This window comes from Rhinolophus sinicus, linkage group LG16 (genome assembly GCF_036562045.2).
Source record: "Rhinolophus sinicus isolate RSC01 linkage group LG16, ASM3656204v1, whole genome shotgun sequence".
NCBI lineage: Eukaryota > Metazoa > Chordata > Mammalia > Chiroptera > Rhinolophidae > Rhinolophus > Rhinolophus sinicus.
The window spans coordinates 20,436,480-20,457,086 of record NC_133765.1 but is presented as its reverse complement, the minus strand read 5'-3'; the positions used below and the strand labels follow the sequence as shown (position 1 = coordinate 20,457,086).

General features: G+C 38.4%; 1 protein-coding gene across 7 annotated transcripts in view; it reads left to right on the top strand.

Annotated features, from left to right (window-relative positions):
* HORMAD2 (HORMA domain containing 2) overlaps positions 1-18,316 on the top strand; it is a 70,401-nt gene extending 52,085 nt beyond the window's left edge. For 3 of the 7 annotated variants that reach the window (XM_019743038.2, XM_019743037.2, XM_019743040.2), the window contains exon 11: positions 17,327-18,316. In XM_019743038.2, the coding sequence (XP_019598597.2) occupies positions 17,327-17,431 (105 nt within the window). In that variant the 3' untranslated portion in view covers positions 17,432-18,316. The remainder of the gene's footprint in view (positions 1-17,326) is intronic. The other 4 variants (XM_074321308.1, XM_074321307.1, XM_019743041.2 and 1 more) reach the window with 2 other exon arrangements.
* The last annotated feature ends 2,291 nt before the right edge of the window (positions 18,317-20,607 follow it).

The following is a 20,607-nucleotide window of genomic DNA, read 5'->3' as shown; positions in this document are numbered from 1 at the left end:
TACGTGTTATCAATACCTACCAGTCTCCCATACCATCAGTGGACAAGAAGTCAAATCATTTCTGAAAGAACACTCAGCCTAGATCAATGTAGAAACAAAACTTCCAGATAAAAAAAAGATTCCTTCACATTTTTCCATCTTTTTTGTTCAAATATTTTGGTATTATAGATAGCCTCAGAATCATTGTTAAGTGCTAATGATTATGATACGTTTGTGAATCTTACACTTTGAAGATGGTGGTTTCTGATGTCTGAGGCCCTTGGATCAAAATTAATTTTATCTTTTAAAACTGAGAAATGCAAATATTTTGTCACAACCACATACTGTCGTTACCACAAGACTTTGCAAGGCAATGTCTACATTGAATTAATCGTCCTTTGAAACTTTAGAACTCATGCCTCTGCAAGATTGCCCTTGATAACCGTTTCACAGATGTGAAGCTCTGATGGGGTGTCAGGATATTGCCATCAAAGAGATTACAGCCCCTGGAGACATGTCTCATTCCTATGCTTACTTCAGATTTTCTTTGTCTGAGAAAGGTAAATTTAACCTTCTCAATCAAGGTATGATATGACTGGACTTTTGTTTAATTCTAAGGCAAAACATTCCCAAACTCCCACTGCATTCCAGGGAAGCCTTAAAGTCTATTGAAGTGTTCTCTTGGCCATGCCTCAGAGTCGAACACTCGCCATCGCTACCCTCTTGGTGACCATGAAAAGGGACCCTAGCCTCCATGACTGCTTCGACCAGGTGGGTCAGATTAGCTTTACAGTACGCTTTCAAGGAAGCTAACAAGGCCCCTCTGTGGGTGTTTGAGCACACTTCACAAAACTGCTGATGATCTCATGAGCCAAAGAAAGCAGGTCTCACATTGTGGACTAAGCCTAAATATTAATACTACTTTATATTTATGTAGTGTCTTTTTTCCAAGGAGCTCCAACCTCTTTACAGACATTATGTCATTAATCCTCAAAGCATCGCTGTTTGGTACACGGCAAATATTATCCCCCTCCCTTTTTTTTTTACTGTGATGGAAACTTGCAAGTCAGTGATGGAACCCAGCCCCCGGTCCTCAGTCTTTGCACTATACCATGAAAAAAACCAGATGAATAATTTTTCAAGCTTATTCATTGCTTCTTGGGTGGGATTGGAGAGGATGTCTCAGTTTGTATGCAGTTCAATTTTCAGTGTCTCTAAGTTCCGTGCTCCTCTTTTTCGTCTTTATTTTAAGGTAAACATTTTCAAGCAATGTAGTTCATCTGCCACTATTGCATTTACAGAGACACTAGAAATTTATGGCTAAAATTTGAAGTAAAAGACTGTTGTTATTGAATATGTAATGTCACTTATCACTCTGAGATCCCTTATACTTCTCATATCCCAAGATTAGATTTTTTTTTTAATCCCCATGTCAGCTCAGGGCACATTTCATTTATAGCAACCACATATTTAATTTGTATTGAGTGATTAACATGTACCACATATTGTGCCAAACATTTTCAAATACATGATCTTATTTTACATATGTAATATTCCATGAGAACCTGTTAGATTAAGTCTCATGTGTGGAAACACTTTCTTTGAGTAGGGCAAGAAAAAAGAAGGCATTAATAGATATATGGCCTCAGCTGCTATAATCCAAAAAAAAAAAAAAGCTCAATTAACTCTAATTCCCTTAGTGGAAATCCCCAGTGTAAATATTTCCACAAAAAGGGAAAATGTGGGTCAATTCTAAAAACCACCAGGAATTAGCTCAATATCCACAAAGTAAAAAAATTTTTTAAAAGATTGGTTCCTGCAGACTCAACAATTAATGAAAAGTGCAGAGGAGAACAAAATACAGCCATAACTAATGATGACAAATATTTCTTGATTTCACTGGTGAGACAGACATTTCCTAATAAAGAACCAGGAATTACGAATTCAGTAGCATAATTTTAAACACCCAGAAAAATCAGTTTCACATCTCATTTTTTTATTCTTTATATGACCAACTGTCTTGCTGTTTTCCAAATTGGTGATGTCTGTGCATTCCTGAGTTAGATAACAGCAGTGAAAAGAGAGATACTGGGGGAAAATCAGAAAAACTCTTCTTCTAAGACAAGGAGAAACTTTCAACTTTTAACCACTAAATTCTAAAAGCCTCAGAGTAAGACCTGCCAGATGCCCTGCAATAATAATACTATTTTATTCTGCTCTCTGGCCCAGTCTGATTTGAAATAGCCCTGCATTTCTAAATAAATAGTGTTTAATTTGAAACTGAGCAGCCCTACCCCATCATGGAAAATCTTTATAGGTTGGAAAATATGTACAGTATGTCATACTTTAGGTATATAATTTAGCCAAATTCTGTAGCATAGCTACACTGCAGTTTATACTCAACAACCTTGGGTTTTTAAGAAAATACATTCATAACATTCTAAATGTTTGTTTTTTCTTGTCATAGGCAATATTAGCCAAAAAGAATACCCTGTATCCCAAGTAAAAATTTAATGATGGGGAAACTTAGAAAGTGGTAGTCCAAAAACTGATGTTTACTCCAGGGTTTCCATGCAGTATTGACTGGACACTGCACAATTCCAGGGATACCTGAAACATAGACAACAATGTGAATGGCGCCCCCTGGAGGTGAGCCATGCTTGGCAGCCCTGATTATAATGAGCAAAGCTTTTGAAAATGCTCACATTTTTTTCTCTGATTCAGGACTGAAGACTAGTTGTGACTGCAGTAGGACTTTTATTATTATTCCTTATGTTTTTCTGTGTGTATGTGTGCAAAAGTTCTTAGTTTTTCCTTTCTATATTTGTTTCAAAAGACTTCCCCACTGACACCGTAGGCACACTGATCTGGCATTCTCCCAGCTGTAGGTTTGCCTGAGTCAGAGAAAACGAGTGTAGTGTGAGAAGAAGCTCACCAGACATGCTCAACCAGCCCTGGGCTTCCTTATGAAGTCCCTCCCCCCATTCTCTTTCTCCCTCTACATTCTGACAGCACACAGCTTGTACCTTTATTAAGCCCTTACTTCATCTTACCTGTGTTAGGTGTTGGTTAGAGTTCGTTGTTTACACATCTGTGTTCCTTACTACCTTGAAACATTCTGCTGCCATGCCATCCTGCTGCTCCCATCACCACCAAAGCACAGTACCTTAAACCTCTGCTTTCCTGACCCACCTCTTTTACCCTTCCACCCTTTGATTCTCTTTTATTAATATTTCCTATAGTCCAGAGGAAAACGTGTGGTCTCTAGATGGGGACGATAACTGGTGGCACTGGGAAGAAAGCTCACCTCCAGAAAATATGAGACCAGGAGTGGCCCTGCAGATGGGTCTGTTCCTTGGTGACAACCCTCCTCCTCCTCATTTACTCTTACTGTGGATAGGCCTGCTCGAGCTTGAGTAAAACAATTCGAAGAGAATGATATTGTGAATTTTATAGCAGTTGATTTCAAAATGGAAATAGAACAGACAGTTTCTGGAAGGATGTTTAAGAAACTGTTAACAGTGGTTGCTTTCTAAGGGGGGGCACTGAGTAGCTCTGGGATGGCAGGGAGAGTCTCACTGTACCTTGTACCTTTTGAATTTCATACTATGTAATTGTATTAGTTATTGAAATAGATAAATAAAACAAAAAAAAATGGGAGCAGGCAATTATATAACTAAGCATGAACTAAATTAATGCCATAGAAAATTCTCTTAATTATAGGCATTCAAATAAGTTAAAAATAAAAGTAGATCAGAAAAGAGGCATGATTATTTTCATTTTGTTTTAGAAACTTTGAAAATGTTTTACTGTTTGCTGGAAAAGTAAAATAAAAATTAAGTTTAAGTGTCTGCCCCTCATATAAAACTTATCCTCACGCTACACACCCATTACTTTTCGTTAGGGTTTTTTTTTGTTGTTGTTGTTTTCCTTGTCGTTTTCTCTTCAAGTAAACTTAGGGTGAATTTAAAGTGAAAATTTGACTTCTTAATGCATGTATCTTTGCCACTCTGCTTCCACCTTGTATGGAAGAACTGGTCAGGAGATGCCAGAATTCCTGTGTCACCTACTTCACTGTCTCCTTCCTGCCAGTGAGAGTAGTAGTTACAACCCGAGGTTTGGATATCACACCAATAGCGATCTTCCATCTCAGACAGTCTTGACGCCAAAGTGGTCTTGTTCTGTGTATCTTGTGGAACCTATTTCTACAGTCATTTCTGTACTTACAGTTGTACTATGTTCCTCTCAACACCTGCTAAAGTACTTTATAGAGACTAAGGTTCAAGCAAATGACCTACATACGTAGCAAGTCTATGAGAAAAAGGGTATCACATTTCCAATTCTGTGTCTATTATCTGTTCATCTCTTTTATGAAGAATCAGCAAACCTATGTCAAGTTTGTACATCTAATAACACTATCATGTCATTGCCTGTAGGTTTTCTCCTACATGCCACAGACCAAGAAACAACGTTTTCATTTTTATAATTACTTCAAGTATGTGCTTGAGTGTGTTTTTATGTATTTTATGTGTTTGCCTTTTGCTACCACAGAATTAGTAGTTAATTATTCTTGAAACTAGGAAAGTCACTGACATTTTTCTATTGAAAAGTATCTAATAATATTTTAGAATATTTTATAATTGTGAAAGATTAAGCCAAATAAACTTTAAGGTTTTGTTTTTATGTTCTTTTATTACCTTTCCAGTTTACAAATAGAAATAGTTTCATAATAAAGCTTTCAGCACATTGACATAAAGGAAAACAATGAAATCTCATAGTAAGCATGTTGATTATAAACATATCAAGTAATAAAAGACATAATTTTAATAGAATTAATAAACAAGTTAATGTGGAAGTTCATATTTTTAATTTAAACTTTAATTATACAAGCTATACGTGGATACATTCTCAGAGATAATTCAAAAACTATCAACAAGAATATTTCATTCCTTTGACTTTGTATTTAAAACACAGACACACACACACACACACACACACACACACACACACACACACACAGGATGTGCTGTCCAATGTGGTAGCCATTAGCGACATAATGACTATTAGGAACTTGAAATGTGGCTAATTTGAGTTGAGACACGCTATAGGTGTAAAAATATACACTGGATTGTGAAGACATGGTATGAAAAAAGAGAATGTAAACTATCAAAAATGTTTATATTGATTACATATTGAAATGATATTTTCAATATATTGGATTAAATAAAAAAATAAAATTTAATTTCATCTGTTTCTTTCACTTTTTAAAATACATCTTTAAGAAAATTTAAAATTATGTGGCTTGTAATTGTGTCTTACATTCTCTTTCTAGTCTACAGCACTGTGTGTGTGTGTGTGTGTGCACGCGTGTATATATATGTATATATATACCATGTTTCCCCAAAAATAAGACCTAGCCAGACAATCAGCTCTAATTTGTCTTTTGAAGCAAAAATTATTATATAAGACACAGGCAATATGTTTTCCTTTATAGTTTCATCTTTTTTATGGTGTGCCACTTTTTATTTTTACTTGTGTTATTGTGGTAAAATATACATAACATCAAATAAATCATTTTAACTATTTTTAAGTGTACAGTTCAGTGACATTAAGTAAATTCACATTGTTGTGCAATCGTCACCACCACCCATCTCCAGAACTGTTTTCATCTTCCCAAACTGAAACTCCATACCTATTAAACACCAACTCCCCATCTCTCTCCCTTGCCCCTGGCAACTACCATTCTACTTTATGTCTCAATGAATTTAACTACTCCAGGCACCTCATATAAGTGAAATCATCCAATAGCAGTCCTTTTGTGCTTGGCTTATTTCATTTAGCATAATGTCCTCAAGGTTCATCCATGTTGTAACATGTGTCAGAATTCCCTTCCTTTTTAAGACTAAATAATATTCCATTGTACATATACACTACATTTTTGTTTATCCATTCATCCATCCATGGACATTTGGGTTGCTTCTACCTTTTGGCCACTGTGAATTATGTTGCTGTTAACATGGGTGTAAAAATACCTGTTCAAGTTCCTGCTTTCAGTTCTTTGGGGTTTATATACCTTGAAGTGGAATTGCTGGATCAGATTATATTTTTAATTTATTTTTAATTACATTTTTAATTTCATGAGGAACTGCCATACTGTTTTTCATGGCAGCTGCACCGTCTTAGACTCCTCTCAGCAATGCACAAGAGTTCCGCTTTCTCCACATCATCCTTGACACTTCTTTTTTTTCTTTAATAATAGCCATCCTCATAGATGTGAAGTGATATCTCACTGTGGTTTTGATTTGAATTTCCCTAATGATTAGTGACGTTGAGAATCTTTTCATTTGCTTTGTGGCCATTTGTATATCTTCTTTGGAGAAATGTCTATTCAAGTCCTTTGCCCAGTTTTTAATCAGGTTGTTTTGTTGTTTTTAAATTGTAGGAGTTCTTTATATATTATGGATATCAATCTCTTATTGGATGTATGAGTCGCAAATATTTTCTCTTATTCCATGGATTATCTATTCATTCTTTTCGTAGTGTCCTTTGATGCACAAAAGTTTTTAATTTTGATGAAGTCCAATTTATCTATTTTTTTCTTTTGTTGCCTGTGTTTTTAGTGTCATATTCATGAAATTCTTGGCAAATCCAATGTCATGAAGCTTCCTCCTACGTTTTCTTCTTTGAGTTTTATAGTTTTAGCTCTTATGTTTAAGTCTTTGATCCATTTTGAGTTAACTTTTGTATGTGATGTAAGACTACAACTTCATTCTTTTGAATGTGGATAGCCAGTTTTCCTAACACTATTTGTTGAAAAGGCTTTCCTTTCCCCATTGAATGCTCTTGAAACCCTTATTGAAATAATTTGACAATATAAGTGAGCGTTTATTTCTGGGCTTTCTATTCTATTCCTTTGTCTATGTGTCTCTGTGTTTATGCCAGTGCCACATGTTTTGATTGCTATAGCTTTGTAGTAAGTTTTGAAATCAGGAAGTGTGAGGCCTCCTACTTTGTTCTTTTTCAAGATTGTTTTGGAATTTCAGGGTCCCTTGAGATTCTGTATGAATTTTAGAATGGATTTTTCTATTTCTGCAAAAAGAAATGTCATTAGGATTTTGACGGAGATTGTATTAAATCTGTAGATTGCTTTGGGTAGTAATGACATTTAAATAGTAAGTCTTCCAATTTAGAAACATGGGACATCTTTCCATGGTTTTATCATTTTATATCTTGCTTAAAAAGGTCTTCCCAATGCTAAAGTTATAAACAAATTTTTATGTATTTTCTTCTACTAAGTTTATATTTTTGCTTTTTACATTTGGCTCCTTAAGCTAGCTAGGATTTTTTTTTCTAGTGTGAGGACATTTTCCCATTGTGTTGGTACCGTTTGAATTGTCTGCCCTTTCCCTGCTAATTTGGATGCCACTCTTATCATAAATTAAAAACATAGATACATAGGTTTGGTTTTAGATTGCTGTTCTGTTTCACTGATCCATTTGTCTACATCTATCTGATTGCTATCGTGCTTTAATTACTCTAGTTTTATATTATGATTTGCTATCTGATAGAGCAACTCTTTTTCCCTCATAGTTCTTTTTTGCCCCCCAGTATTTTTAAGATTTCCCCATACATTTTCTCTTCTAGGTGACTATTAGAATCAGCTTAATAAGTTCCAACAGACATAATAGCAGAATTTTTATTGGAATTGCATTGACTTGATAAAATAATCTTGGGACAATAGACATTTTTACAGTAATAAGTCTTTGCATTTTGAGAACAGAAGTATTTCTAGTTTCTATCTTCCTATTATCACCATGGTACCCTGGAAACTTTCTATTTACTTGGATTAAACCCAGATTACCTCTGTAGAGCAGTTCTGTCCTGTGATGATGAGTATGTTGTACAGCTGTGATGCCTAATATGTGGTTATTGAACACTTGAAATGTGGCGAATGCAACTGAGGCACTGAATTTTAAATTTTATTTAATTTTTATTAATTTAAATGGTCACATGTGGCTAATGGCTACCATAATAGTGCAGCTTTAGGGCATATGAATAACTGTGTAATTGAACACTTTTGTAGATAGTAGAGGTAAGTGGCAAAAGAATTTTGCCATGTGAAAGACACTGTGTGAGGCACTCTACCCTGTCATTGGAGAGAGTCTAAACACCATAATATTAAACACAAATGAATTCCTAAAGAACTTAAAACCCAGTCTCAGGTAAAGAACAAATTGTTTAAAAATATTTATGCTGTCAGAAAAACACAATTACAAAAATGTGCTGTGGGGATTTGCTCAAGAAAGAAAACTTCTATCTGATTAAAGGAGCAGGAAAGGCTTTGTGGATTAAAATACTTTCAGAGATTGACCTTGAAGGAATTATTTAAAATTTAAAATGAGTAAATAACAGAAGTTTTTGTTTTCTGCATCGTGAAGGAAATAGAGAAGAGGGAAAGGAATGAAGTGTGTTTGGGGAATGTAACTATCTTAGTTTCCTAGGGCTGCTGTAACAAATTACCACAAATTTGGTGGCTTAAAACCCCAGAAATTTCTTCTCTCACTAGAGGCCATAAATCCAAAATCATTGTCTCTGGATCGAAATCAAGGTGTAGGCAGAGACATACTCCCTCTAGAGGCTCTAGGGGAGATTCTGTTCTTTGTCTCTTCCAGCTTCAGGTGGCGGCTGGCATTCCATGGCTTGTGGCCACATCACCCGAGTGTCTGCCCCATTTTCCAGGCTTCCACAACAATCCAGTGTGGCTGGAGCAGGGGATACCTGAGTCAGTAGGATTGATAATAGCTATCAGTCTGAATGACTTTCTCATGTGTGATACTGTACTAGGCACTCTATCTGTACTATTCCATTTACTCATTACAAGAACTCTGTGTGGGCATTAGGGGATGAGAGAGGAATCTTAGGTGACTATGTTTTTGACCTTTGATGATCGGGAAATGGTGATTTACACAAATTGAAAACTCATGAGGAAAAATTGGTTACAAAGGGAAAACAATGAACTCGGCTTTTGCTGTGTTTAGTTTGAGGTCCCAGTGGGCTATGCCCCAAAAGGGTCAACCCCACATAGATGCCTATGAACCTTACATGGAGTTCGGGTGGCTTTGCTTGCAGTTTCCTACTTTTGTTTTCCGCTTTGAGTTGAAGAAGCAAATTATAAGAAGCATTAAATTTGAAATCAGGAAACCTGGGTTCACGGCTTCCACTTACTAAAATGAATGAACTGGAAAAGTCATTTCACTTCTCTGAGCTTTAGTTTCCACATCTATAAAAAGAGGAATAAATCCCCCTCCCTGCCTTCACACAGTTATTGTGAGGAATAAATGATATAACATTTGTGACGTTCTTAGCACAATATATGGTCTATTGTAAGCATTCAAATGTTTGTAAAAAGAAAAGCAAAATTTTTAATATGTCAAACTTAAGTATTTTAATTTGAAGGTGATGGATCTTAAAGCTATCTGGATCTTCAGCAGCAGTAACATTAATTTTAAAAGACTATTATTAACTCCCTTTCCCATTGTCCATACTTTTACCACGTAAGTGCCACCCAAGACAAATTCCCTCCCTTTGTAAGCAAATGACCTGAACTCTACTTCACAGAAATAATTAAGGTCATAAGTATGAGTCATTCAACTTTGTATCCCCGTATTTAAAGATGTACCTATATTTATATCCACTTTTACCTCCTTCCCTCCAGACCTCAAGTAATACCACATCTCTCGTCCAAAGTGAATACACTTTCTATTATATATGTGCTCTCAATGCAAGTTCCTCCATCTGGAGCTCCAGGACACATAGCTAATGCCCTGCGGACATCTTCATTTAGATATCTCACCTCCAATTCTTAAGCTTAAAACAGCGTCAATTATTTCTCCATCTGTCCTCCCCACCATCTTCCCATCACCCCTATCCTTAGCTTCTTTTGATTCCCATCTTGGTCAGTGGCGTTACCAGAAGCGGGTAATTTTTGTCATTTTTTACTCCTTTCTTTCCTTTGCTGTCCCTGTGCTCATTCCAGTAATGATCAAGTCATGTTAGGGTTTGAGTTCCAGCGATCATTCTGTCTCTCCTGAGCCCTCTGCCTTAGCAGTCCTCTCCTCTCTAACCTCACCTCTGCTCTTGCTCTTGCTCAGATCAGTTCTCTTCTGAAGCGGCCTCATTGCTTCTTGTCTCACTCCTCTCCAGTCGCAGTGCGGCCATAGGGGCCTTTCTAAAACAAATCTGCTCTTAGAGCCCTGCGGTGGCGGCGCTCCATGACAGTACAAAGTCCAAACTTCAGGGAATGACAGTGTCTTAGCCTACCACCCCATGCCATTCCTGTTAGTGCAACTAAACTTTCCCCGATTCTCCAGAGGTATTCTGTTTTATATCCCTCTGTCTGTGCTCCTTTTGTCTAGAATGTTCTCTCTAAAACCTCAGTTCCTAATGGCATTTGCCTGGTGAACGTCTGCTCATCTTGAACTACTTAGTTCAAGCTTCACCACCTGTTTGAAGCCTTGCCAGGCCTCCCCAGGAAGAGCTGATAAGATCTTTTTGGAACCTCTGCTGTACCCTATGCATGACTCTATCACTTCATCTGTAACCAGTTTGTTTCCCCCACCAGGCCCCCTTGGAGGACACGGATGTGCCTTGACCAGTTTAGTATCTTTAATGCTTATTAGCACAATGTCTGGCACAGAAGGTGCTCAAAAACATTTGTTGAATAAATGAATTAATTATAGAACTTTTAAAGCCATATGAGTTGAGGCCTTAGAAAATGTGGAAGAAGGGAGAATTGATATAATGACTTTTGAAGATTAGTGGAAATATGTGGCTTTGCCTCTGAGGAGGGTACATACTTACCTCCTAAACAGAGATAGCCATGGTCCAGAACGCTGCTCATAAACTACAGAAAATCAAGAATGGAAATCAATGGGCAAACTTCATAAACCCCAGTAAAATACGAGACACTTCCCAACATAATCAGAGAGCTCACAGCCCGCTGGAGTGGCAGTGTTCTCTTGAAGCATTTCTTACAGCTCACTCATCACAATGTTAACATGAGCTACATTTATGCTAATAGCATTTATTTTATAATCGCTGTCGATCTGCCTTTCACTGTGCAAAAAAAGGTAAATGTCAAGGGAAAGGAATCAAAACTAACATGCTTTCACAACTCACTTAGAGGGGCACAGACCCTCTCTGAACCATAAAATTCCTTGACCTGGGAACTTCCAAATCCAAAGATTCTATACTTGATTCCATAAATCGATACTGGTAAGGAAGTGGTTTTCTAAAGAGAAAACATTTTGCCAGATCTGACCTGACACATAAGTTTGAAGTAAGCGAAATTCACTGCACTTTCACCCCAGGCACATAGAGTACTCATGATATTTCCTGGTTGCCTGGGGCTGCCCCCAAACCCCACCTTGGTTCCCCACATCTCTTAATGCAAAGTAAGCACTGTAGCCTGAAGGCTCTTTCAATGTCAAAACTTATCTAACTTCTTTCCAAAGCCTGTGAGGCCCTGCTGTTAGCAGGCTGCCACTTGGAGACCATTTGATAAGTTAATTGCACTAACATCGTATTGAATAATAGTTCCAGGGGAATTTACACTTTTAATAGGAGTGTGTGTTAGATACGTAACACTTCACCCTAACAGCCAATAGAATAAAGGGACATTTCTTACTGTCCCATTAACCTTCCATGTCTTTTCATGATTTAGTATCTTTAAATATGCTGAATCTTCCATCTAGACCTCTCCCACTGCCCCCCTCCACCATCCCCAGTCTGGTGAACGAACTCCTACTCATTCAAGACCCAAGTCATTATCCCTTTCTGCTAAGAAGCCTTCTCTAAATTCCCCAGGCTGAGTAGTCCTTCCCTCTTGACTTTTATAAAACGTTGTATACTAGCTGTCTCAATTTCTTTTATTTACAAAACTTTGTATACTTGCGGTCTCAATTTTTATGCACTCTTCAACTGACTTCAAGGGGACTTCTGCCCCCACCAATCCATTGCATCTAGTAACCTCCATGTGACTAAATCAAGTGGACATATTCAGGCCTCATCTTCCTCACACCTGATACGATTCACTACCGTCACCCCTTTTATTTTCTCCACTCCCTCTTCTTAAAACTCTCTTCCCTTGGCTTTCTTTATATGACAATCTGCTAGTCTTTTTTCTCTTTCTCAATCTTTTTTGTTGGCTCATCTTCCACGTAATCTCTAAATGTTGGAGTTCCCTAAGGCTATGTCTTGGCCCCTTTCCCTTCTCACGCTCTGATCCTTCAATAAGCAAACTCGTCCACACCCATAGCATTAATTAGCCTCCATAGGATGATGACACCCAAATTTACATCTCCAACTCATTCCTCTCTCCTGAGCTCCAGACTTCCATATACAGCTGCCTCGTCAATATGTTCACTTGGGGTTTCGCGGGTACGCCAAACTCAGCAGATTCAAAACTCCCATTGTTTTCTACTTGAGAGAACAGTACCTCTATCTATAAAGTTAGCTAAACCAGAAACTGGGTGTCAGTGATTGACCTACCTTCCTTTCCTTTACCATCATATTCTTCTGACTCTACCTTCTAAATATTTCTCACTGTTGACTTCTCTCCATCTGCACTGCCACCCAAGTTGTCACCTGACTACTACAATGGCATGACTCATCACCCTGCATCCACTACCTTTCTACATTGCAGGCAGAGTGCTCTTTGAAGTTTCATTCATTCATTGAAAAATATTTATTGAGCCCCTATTATGTGCAATTTGTGACCGAGACAGGCATGTCCCTGATCTCTTGGAAGACTACTTAAGAGGATATAATTGTGGGGCCTACCTTAATTGTAATGGGGACAGGAAAAGTTTCTTTGAGAAAGTAATTTTTCACTTGAGATCAGAACAAAGTATAAGAATTAACTAGAGAAGGGAAAGAGCATTTTAGGCAGAAGAAACATCATGTACCAAGGTCCAAAATCAGAAAGAAGCAAGATATGAGAAAACTGAGAGGGTAGAGAGCGCGAAGTAGAGTGGAGGAGATGAGGCTGGTACTGCCGGGTGCAGCCCGGCCTTGTGGTGCAGGGACTGGGACTGGGAGGTACTCAGGGGGTCTCGGGACCCCCTCAAATGGCCTGCTCGAGGGAATGAGGGTGTGAGTGAAGGCGTGAGCATTTTTCTCAGGATCTTTCATCAGGATCTTATAGTCAACCTGTGACCCCATCTCCCACTTTAGAAATACAAAGAGCCACTAATGGTGTATGAAAACCCAAAGTCTGGACTTTGGACTTTGTCCTAAAAGCAGTGAGATGCCATTGGAAATTATTAAGCCCAAAATGGACAGATTGTAAAATCTACAGGGCAGGGATTTTTATCTCTTTTGTCACCGATGTGTCTCAAGCACCTAGAACGGTACCATGCACAGAACTGACACTCAGTAAATGATTGCTGAATGAATAAATGTCTATTATGGCTATTGAGTGAATGTCTGTTGTATTATACTGCATTATATTATAATCGTGTCTCTCCCTTATAAGACTCAGTCCTTGCAAATGACTGTGTCTTCTTCTTTTTTTTTTTAAGTTTTTTTTTTAAAGTTTTTTTTTATTTTATTAAATTTATTGGGGTGACAATTGTTAGTAAAATTACATAGTTTTCAGGTGTACAATTCTGTATTACATCACCTATAAATCCCATTGTGTGTTCACCACCCAGAGTCAGTTCTCCTTCCATCACCATATATTTGATTCCCCCTTACCTTCATCTCCCACCCCCCACCCCCCACCCCCCTTACCCTCTGGTAACCACTAAACTATTGTCTGTGTCTATGAGTTTCTGTTTCTCATTTGTTTGTCTTGTTCTTTTGTTGTTTTTGGTTTATATACCACATATCAGTGAAATCACATGGTTCTCTGCTTTTTCTGTCTGACTTATTTCGCTTTGTTTATGGTGGCCAAGACATGGAAACAACCAAAATGTCCTTCGATAGATGAATGGATAAAGAAGTTGTGGTATATATACACAATGGAATACTATTCGGCGATAAGAAAAGATGATATAGGAACATTTGTGACAACATGGGTGGATCTTGAGAGTGTAATGCTGAGCGAAATAAGTCCGACTGTGTCTTATTCCTCGTGCTATTACCAGAGATGTGGTAATAGTGCCCCGCATAGTGCTTGGCTTCATGTCAGCTTCCAAATGCATTCATTCATTCATTCAGCCAATAATTTAAGAGTACCTAGCAGATGCCAGGAACTGGGAATACAAAGATGACGAATACAGTGTCACTAACCTCCAGGAGTTTACACTCTGGATGAGAACACTGGTAAGTAAGCCTGACCATGCAGTAAATGCTACAGAAGGGGTAAGAACAGAACACAGTCCCAAGGGTGTTAGGTAAGGCCAGTGGGCAGAATAAACTCCAGAGCTGACCTCAGGCCTGGCGACGAAGGGAGGAGCAGGGCATGGTAGTGGGCATGAAAGACAAAATCTAGAGGGGAGAGAGCAGGGCCCATCCGGAGAGTTACAAGTGGCCAGGTAAGTCTGGGGCAAGATGAGGCTGCAGAGGTCGCCAGGGCCATGAAGAGTCTGGACTTTATGGACAATGGAAAGTCATCAATGGGTAGATGGTGACTCAGTCAGAAGAGCCATGTGGCCAGATTTGATACAAGACAACTTAGGCTCCGGAGTGGAGAGTATATTGGAAAAGCAGTAATAGTGGGAGTTCCAGTCCCAGTAATTGGAAGAGATGCTGCTGCCTTGGCCTAAGGTAGAGGCGGGGGAAATAGAGAAACATGGATGGATTTGAGAGACATTAAGGGGATAGAATCAACAGGAATTAGTGACTAGTTAGACGTTAGGGTGAGAATGATGGAGAGGCCATGTGTGACTCCCAGGTTTTTAACTTGGACACTTGCAGGGGAATCACAGAGAGTGAGGACAGAGATTGGGAGCCGGCTTAGAGAGGTAGATGATCAATTCCAGTTTGGACACATTGCGTTTGAGTTTTCTTTGGAACGTGCATGTGGAGACTTTTAGTAGGCAGTTGATTACACACATGGATCTGGAATTCAAAAGGAAGATACAGGCTGAATATATAAATCTGGTGGTCTTTGCTTATAAATGGGAACTGATTCCCAGGAGTTACACCCAGAGAAAATGTAGAGAATAAAGCAAAAAGATAGCCAAAGACAGTAGCAAATATTCAAATGTCAAACTAAATGAATAAAGAAATAAATGACAAATGGAGGCATTTAGGAGAAGGGATCCTTCCAGTGATGTTCACATACTGCTACCAAGTCAGCTAGCTATCCAGTTGGGCTAAAGGCAAAACCTGCTTTTTGGCTTCCCAAAAGGAGAATGTTACCAAACCAAAAATGGGAAGAAAGTAGGGAAATATCATACAGCAGAAAGCGTATCTCTAGGGCTTTTTCAGACATATATGTAGATACTCTATTCCTGAGGCTCTCTCTATTGGTAAGTAGATCATAGTGGCCTCTTGTTAGTCTGTATACAAGAAACACTTTAAAAGCTATCTATTTAAAATATAACATGATGGGCATTAGAAATCATTTGATGACCATCCAGTGTTGCTCAAATCGTCCCAATAATCTGTGTAGCCTGCCTGATTGCTGGCCCTTTGCTTGCCTGGTTGGCTTTGGCATCAAATATGCAAACTCAGCCAATTGGAATACACCTGAAAAATCCTTCTTTGTATAGATAAATTTGTTGTTATTTTAGATTATTCGTTTATGTTAGGAAGTGTCTCCTGACTGATCACATACTTGCTTTTGAACACTCTAGTTTTCTGTAAACCATTGAGAGTTCCTAGGCCTCACTGGTTTTGTGGAGATTGTATACATTATTTAAAATATTTGGATTAACTCACTGCAATACAATTATCGTTCTGAAATGTATAATAAAACTCTGGTTTACTTTTGAGCAAAGAAGAAAAAGAGAACAAAACTATTAAACTATCAGGTCAACTTGTCATTTGAGGATTTGTATGTCCATCTTCCTTTCTTCCCAGTGTACCCAGATTTGATAGAAGTGAGAATAATTTCATTTGAATGAAAAGAATGCCCAAGCAACATTTCTAGAAAAGCTGAATTTTACCAAGTACTTTTTCTAATAGCCACACTGTAACAAGTTCATCTCCTAGATAGTAAAGAAGTTGGGTTCTTTGGGTTTTTATGTTGCTATTTCCTTCTTTTAGAGCAGACCCTTTCAAACTTTTACATATTTAAGCAAACCAGTTATTTGATGAGCAGCTCTAGTCATTTTCTCAGAGTTGTTTTTTTGTTTTGTTTAGTTTTGTTTATTTTTGTTCTATATGGGCGATGTCTTAGTTTAAGCTAAAGGGAATTTGTGGTATCTGAGATCAGAATTTCAACTGCTTTCTAAAACTAAAAGTGAGTGATTAAATTAGCCACCTGACCCAATCTTTGATTCTAAATGGTACTTAAATACTTTATTGATAGTCCCACTATTTTGTTGTAATAACATATCAATAATAATAAGAGCAACCTGCATCTATAACAAAAGAAAAAGGGTAATGTTGGAACCTCTGCCAGATATTCTGAAAAGTCTTACTTAAAAATATTTATCTTATTCTATTTTCCTACCAAAGAAAGAACAAAGGACATGGAAAATCCTTTCCTCCCATCTAGTGGCTAGAAAATATAAAATGTCCTCTATGTGTTTCCTGGAATTTCAGGCACTAGAAATTGTCTGACAAATTATAATGCATCTAGTTGTTCACTCGGTTAAGCATAAATAAGTTCTAAAATCTTTACCAAAGCTGAACCCAATGGAGAATTATATATCTATAATGACTTACTAATCAAATTCCCTTTAATCAATAACGTACACTTCTCTTCAAGCAGAAAGAAGGGCCATGGTCCCTCCCAATTCATTAATCGGAGCCTATGATAGAAAAGATAAGGCTGTACATTTCTGCCAACTGAAATTGGGACTTAGATTATATTTGCCACTAAAGTAATCGGTGCCCTAGATCTCTCCTGACCCTTAATTGCTCCTTGTTGGCCCCACACCTTGACAACTCTTCCCTCAAGAGTTGGATGTGCTGAATTCACTAAAGAGAGCCAAGAAACTGTCCCTGTGAAACTGGTTGCCTCCAGGGGACCTCAGCTCCTGAAACTTGGAATACCAGACTCTGATACTGGCAGCAGGGCCTCCATGCAGGGCCAAACCAGCCCACAGGAAAGCAGGTTTGGATCCGTTATGCAGCTCGAAGGATTAATGCTCGGTCTGCCTGTCTTGTGTATGCCTTGTTGCAGACGTCAAAATCTCTGCTGAATTGTGCCTCTCTCTCGTGATTCTCACAGATTCAAAGAATGAATTTAGTACACAGTCAGCAAAGTTCTGAGAGCTCCAAGAAGAAGAGGAAGGTCGGCAAACCAGTAAAAGTCTTCACCCCTGACAGAAAATGAAAGTTAAATGCCTTTGCTCCAGTTATTCTAAAATACTTCTATTTTGCAGCAAACATTCATGAAGTGTCTTAGAAGGAAAGTTAAGTTCCTATCACCAAAACCTTTTACAAAATTTGTTGCTCAACGTTTTGAGTCCGTTTACTAAGTGCTAAATGACTGGGTAGCAGATGGGTTCACTTTGCCACAAGGAAATAGGGTCACGAGGGCTGCCTTGAGATAGCATTACTTCAAGGCTAAGTTAGAGATGAGACACCTTTCATATTTATAAAAGAACCACAGCAGCTATTTTGAAAAGAAGTAAGCTGTTGTTCTCAAAGGACAGAGGGTTTTCTTTGCATAATTAAACTCCCCAGGTATTTAGACTACTGTGAAATGTTTTAACTTGTTGTAACCTGTGTATTGGAATCACTCTAGAGCTTTATTAGAATTCCCACAGAATGGCATAGGATGCGTGTGATGGTGCTTATCCAGGTATGTTTTGTGTTCACTTCAATCACGAGCTTGATCAGCTAAGTGTTGGACCAAACTGGATTCTCCCTGGAAAGTTCCTCATATCTGGCCCTAGCCCTGTTCTTTTGGACAACCCAAGACTTGGAAATAGGCTGCAATGCAGAAGCCTGTCTCCCTTCTTACAGCCCATGTTGAATGCATCCCAACAGGCACTTCAATTTACACCTCAAGTCTGTAACCTGCAGATGATATTACTAGTTCCTTCCTTATTCTGGAAGAATTTTGATAGACTTAATGATTAGTATCGAATGCATTATAAATGACTTAAAGTGTTATTTTTAGTAATTATATAACATGAAATTTAATAATTTAAATGAATAGGACCAATAAATTAAATGTTAAGCTTTCTGGTTAAATAAACCAAAATGCAAGGTATTTTTTGGTTCATCTTTTCTTTTTCACTTAGATCAATGTTTTTCCAAGTATAGTAAGGACATTAGCGCCTGGAGTGCTTGTTAAACTATGGGTTACTGGGTGTGCTTCATTTCTACTAGCTCAAAATTAAAGGGGTTGGGACCCTATGAAAAACTCCCTGGATTCTAATGTACACAAAAGATCAAGAACTGGGACCTCTGACCTTGATTAATAGGAGAATCTCTGGGGCCAGACATGCACTTCAGCTGGCAGAAGGCTGTGTGTTATTATAAGAGAGGGAAATCAGAGGGCGCCTGCCTAGTCAGCACCTGGACTCTCGCCCATTTCTGACTGCCTATAGGCAGCCTGTGTACTGGGGTCTTGTATTGGACTGTCCACCAGGGCCTGCCAGGGAGGGCATTTTCTCTTCTCCCAGCATGTTAAGTATATCGCATAAGTTGACTCTGCCACTAAAAGGCAAAGGAGGGGGAAGGTATTGGGCTTATTATGTCCTTGATAGAATTGTAGCCTGAGTCACCACAGTTTTTTTTAAAGAGAATAATATAACGAGATTAGCTGTCTACGAGAGGGATTAGGTTTATTTTGTGTCTCTCCAGAGGGCAGATCTAAGACCAAATTGTTGAAAGCTATAGGAGGTCAATTTGGCTCGGTATAAGGAATAAACTTTTTAATTCCACAGGTTGTCAAAATTTTGAAATGGGCTGCCTTGTGAGGTAATGAGAGTATCTCCTCTACAAGTGTTTGAACACGAAGGAGTTTTACAAAGACTCTAGGAGTCTTTGACACTCAAAGCAAGTGAGTTATACAGAGAAATTAGTCGGTCTGGATTTCAAAAGGAATCATTTTGTTTAAAAGGGGAATTTAGCTCTCCATCTATATTTACAATTTTCATAAACTTAGCCTAAGGTGGATTCTAGACTTTAAGTCAAAGTCTAGAATCTGAATTTGTCTAGAAATGTTCTATAGTTATTTTATTGTTTCTATTAATCCCACCCCCACCCCACCCCAACAAACAGTCTTTTATTAATGCCAATAGGTGGAAAGTGTATGTCTGATGCAATGTATTTGTGAGGCAGCAGAGAGAAATTGCTGGGCCTATACCCTTGGCTGGGCACTCAGGGAAGATCTGTAATCAGCAGGATCTAAGAACCATGGAAATGTGAACCAGCTGATTTTACATGGCAGAGCTCATACATGCAACCAGCTATCAAGATTGGAGGGTATTCAGTTCTATTTACTGAATGATTGATTAAGAGGAAAAAATTGTTTTTCTAGTCTATTCATTTCTGTCCTTAATAGTAATGGAATGAGTAAACACAAATTCATCAAGAAGCTGGAACTTCAGTGAAAAGAATGAAAACTTAGACCCCAAGCTGGGGAGCCAGAGCTGTCCCACACTAGCCATTCCCTCACCCTGACTGTGCTTGGTTCATCAGTGTGATTACAAAGATTAAATGATGATAACTTGGAAACTGGGACATTGTTAAATTAAAAATTATGCAGGGGAAATTTGACTTTGGCTGTTTGGGGTTTTTCTGCCTTTACAGAAAGTTAGTCTAGCTGGAAAGAGATGGGTTAGGCTTTTGATTGCCGCCAGCCTTTGAAGCCAGGCACCGAAACCACACCTTCATTTCCCCTCTAGCAGGTCCCTCTGGTGTCTGGGTTCTTTCATTCTCCAGCTCACCTCTGCCAGGAAGAGGCTGGAAATAAGGCTGAACATTTCGTCAGTATCAAAGTTATACTCACACAAGTTCAAAGTTGTGTATGTCTTTTTAAAATAACATTAACCATTAGAGCCAGTTTCCGTTGTGTCTTAAAATGATCAACTTACGGTTTCAACCCCAGCAGTACTGAATCCTTAGAGATTGCCACAGATTCTGATAGTAAAAATGACTCTCAATGATACTCACCATCATTCAGAAGGATGACCCAGATGATTCAAGGAGACTTACACATTCTGCTGGTGAGAGCTAAGGCAAGATCTTCCCCATTGTATGAGTCCAGATTCTACACACATGAGCGAAGGGCTTTGTTTATCCCAAACGTGTGTCCTCTTTAGAAATAATGAGTTCGCATTTTTAAAAAATAGTATTTGAAGTGCGATTTTGTGTTTGTATAATGAGGCCCTGGCTGAGACTTGCTATTGTTTTCAGTTTCCGTAGAGGATGAGGGCACCACTGAGGCCCTTTGGTGATGGAAGGGCAAGGCCAAGGCCAAGGTCCCATCAAGAAATGCAGAGACTTGAGGTACTAATCTGCTCATATCACTTCCCCTTTGGGGTACGACATCCT